The sequence below is a fragment of the Plasmodium reichenowi genome, chromosome 13, assembly GCF_001601855.1.
Source record: "Plasmodium reichenowi strain SY57 chromosome 13, whole genome shotgun sequence".
Classification (NCBI taxonomy): Eukaryota; Apicomplexa; class Aconoidasida; order Haemosporida; family Plasmodiidae; genus Plasmodium; species Plasmodium reichenowi.
In genome coordinates this window covers 860,174-863,793 of record NC_033658.1, presented here as the reverse complement: position 1 = coordinate 863,793, position 3,620 = coordinate 860,174, and the positions used below count along the sequence as shown (strand labels likewise).

Here is a 3,620-nt window from a genome sequence, read left to right as displayed (position 1 = left end):
ATACACGAGCCCAATTATCTGGTATGTTACATAAAAGTTCATTTAAATATTTTTTTTTTTTTATTTGACATTTTTCAATTTTGGTCCACTTGGAATAATTCCTTTTAACGTTATTAATCATATCTTGTGTAATAGATGTATTATCTAGAGTTTTAAGTGATATGATTAGAGGATAGACTAATTCTTTTAAGAAGGTTCTTTGTATTTGTATAAAATTATTATGACAATTTCTATCAAATAAAGGGTTGATTTTATAACCCATTTGAAATAATTCATCACCTTCATAATAAAATTCATTTACTAATCTTTTTACCCATTGATAATGTTCACTCCAATCTACACAATTATGCGACAAATCAGCAGCTTTTATTATCATCTTTAAACATAAGATAATATTTTTTTCAATATATGATTTTATTTTAATAGATTTTATACGAAATTGAGCTAATATTTTTATGTGTTTACTCATATCTGTTGCTAGTATTAATTCTATAATTTGTTGTCTAAGTGCTAATAAACATTTCGGATCTTCATTTTTAAAAATATTATTTTCATCTTTTAATAAAATATTAAATAAATAAGAGCAATGATAATTCTCTAATATAGACTTATCATTATATATTATGCTTAAAAAGTTGCAACAATTTTTTAAAAATATATTAGTTCTACCAAAATGTCCTATATCATGACCTAAGGAAGCAACAAATAATGCACCTAATTCGTTATCCCTAAGAATATTCGCTGTGTTTAAATTACTTACTAAAACGTTGCAATGTTGGGTAACCTGTACATGTAAATAAATATATTATATGTTATATATTATATATTATATATCATATATGTTATATGTTTATATATATATATATATATATATATATATATATGTTTATATATATATATTTTTTTTTTTTTTTTTTTTTTTTTTTTTTTTTCCCCTTTTACAGTTTTATGCCCTGTATACAAAAATACATATATAAATTCATTATTCTCACCATAGCTGCGTGGATCGAATTATGATATGGCACATTGTTATAACCATTTTTCATTTCATATAATAATGAATATAATGTTTCACTTGGAATATTATGATTTGTTGTATAATACATTTTTAATAATTTATTTCCTATATGGATAAAAATATCTTCATTTAATGTTTCATTATTCAAAAAGGAGGTATTCCAAATATCCAAATTTACATTGTCACATTTCTAAATGTAAAATTATATATATGTGAATATTTGAAAGGAAAAAAAAAAATATATATATTATATATATATATATATTTATTTATTTATTTATTTATTTGTAATTTGTACCAAATTCATGTCCATTTCATTTTTAACATTAAATTCATCGTATTTAGAATACATTTTTGATTTTTCATCTATTTTAGTTTTTGATCTTTCCTCTGATATAGATTCCATCAAAGATTCTGTTTCAGATTCTTCTTTAAATTCTTCTGTTACATCTTTGAATGGTTCTTTATTTTCCGACAGGGTTTTGTTCCTATTCACATCCATAATATATGCATATATATGATTGTACTTCTAAAAAAAGGAAGAAAAAAAAATAAATGTTTAAATTGTATATATTATAAATATAATTAAATGTGAGTAAGAGTTTTACGGCATAATATATTGAGTACAAATGTTAATTCTCTTTACAACTTTGTTATATATATATATATATATATATATATATATATTTTTATAATTTTTCCTACCTTTCTATTTAAAAATTTGCTGTCTGGGGAAAATAAATTGTCTTCTTTTAATATGGTTAAAATTTTTTTTAAATTATTTACAACAGATATATTTTTTTCTTCAAGGTGTTCATTTGTGTTATAGTAATTACCTATGCACTAAGAATAGAAGAATTAAATTAATAAAATAAACAAAATAAACAAAATAAAAAAAAATAAGCAAAAAAAAAAAAAAAAAAGAAAAAGAAAAAAGTATATATTTATTTATTTAAAACCTACATCATTAATGAGGTTGAAAATTTCTTCAATATTAGTGAGTGACAATTTTTCTTTCTGTTCTTTCAAATTACTTTTTAACGTATTAATTTGCTTTATTTGTTTATTCCAACTGTGAAAAGCTAGTCGTCTCTGAATTTCTATGATATATCGTATAACGAAAATAAATATACTTCCTACAATTGATGACGCTATCATAAAAATGCTTAAAAAAAAAAAAAAATTATAAAATATAATAATAATATGTATATATTAAATAATGACATTCCTTGAATAAACTATATTCTATATATATATATATATATATTTATATCATATTGTATTCTTTTAATTACTTGTCTATTAAGATATAATTTTTTACTGTTATGAGATAATAAACGGAAAATATGGCGATCCTTAATATGAAGAACAAAAGATCAAAGGTAAAAGAATAGCATATTCTGAAAATTATTAAAATATATTTTAAAAGTTATATCAAAGGAAAACAAAAAAATCTTTCTAATATTATAATATTTCATATATATATATATATATATATATATTTTACCTGCATGGTATTATTGTAATTAAATAAAAAATTGGCACATATGCAAAAAAACAAAAGATAATATTAATTTTATTATGAGTATAAGTTGCATATAAAAATTTATTTACATTCACAACAATAGGTAAATAATCTTTCACGTCATTAAATAAGATAAATAACCATGAACACCACAAAAGAAATATCTAAAAAAAGAAAATTAATATTATATATATATATATATATTATACATATCATAATACTTATTTTTTTTGTTTCGTCGGTGTAAAAAATCTTACACATATACTATGCAATACAAATAATTTCCCTCTCCACCTTCGAAGTTTCTCTACATAATGTGTATAGTGCAACATTAAAATGAATAATATATTAATTACAACAAAAATGTGTAAAAACATAAACGTGAATTTTAACTTGGAAAATAGCTCTAAGAAGAAAATGAAAAGAAATATAAATATATATAATTACGTATTGTATATATAAATATATATATATATTTTTTTTTTTTTTTTTTTTTTTTTTTCTTTATACCATTAATTTTTGCTACTATCAAACATATGGAATACATAAATATAAGAGAGCTCAGATGTGTTATGAGGAGAAAAAATCTTTTCTTGTAAATATTATGACAAATTTTTTTAATATATAAAGATTCTTCTTCCTTCTCAATAAATTTTAAGGGCCATAATTTAATAGCTTTATCGTCTACATTACTTGTAAAGGAAAAAAGAGAAAAGACATTTTTAACCATATCCCTTTTTTTATAAAGATTACTATTATTACTATGGAACATTGTATATACATATATATATATATATATTTATTTGTTTTGAAATAATACATAAGAAAATAAAAACATGCACATAAGAAATATACACACATATATATATATGTATATTTTTATCTGATGAATTAAAAAAAATTATATATTTGTACGTGAGAAAAAATAAAATTATATCTTTATGACAAGATTTCTGAATTCATTTACTTATAAGTATATAAAAAGAAAAAACAAATATATTTATACAACTTTTAAAAGTTATAATTAGCTTGTCCTATTCTATTTTTATCTCATATTTAATAATATTAATTAATTCT

At 19.9% G+C, this 3,620-nt stretch overlaps 1 protein-coding gene across 1 annotated transcript; it reads right to left on the bottom strand.

Moving 5' to 3' along the window:
* On the bottom strand, positions 1 to 3,315 carry PRSY57_1320600 (phosphodiesterase gamma, putative; the record flags this gene model as incomplete). The annotated part of the gene is made up of 9 exons (XM_012909142.2): positions 1 to 784; positions 993 to 1,208; positions 1,317 to 1,547; positions 1,724 to 1,861; positions 1,982 to 2,183; positions 2,314 to 2,418; positions 2,526 to 2,707; positions 2,801 to 2,949; positions 3,054 to 3,315. Coding segments are annotated over 9 exons (2,269 nt in total), but the record flags the coding sequence as incomplete, so codon positions are not given.
* Between the last annotated feature and the right edge of the window lie 305 nt (positions 3,316 to 3,620).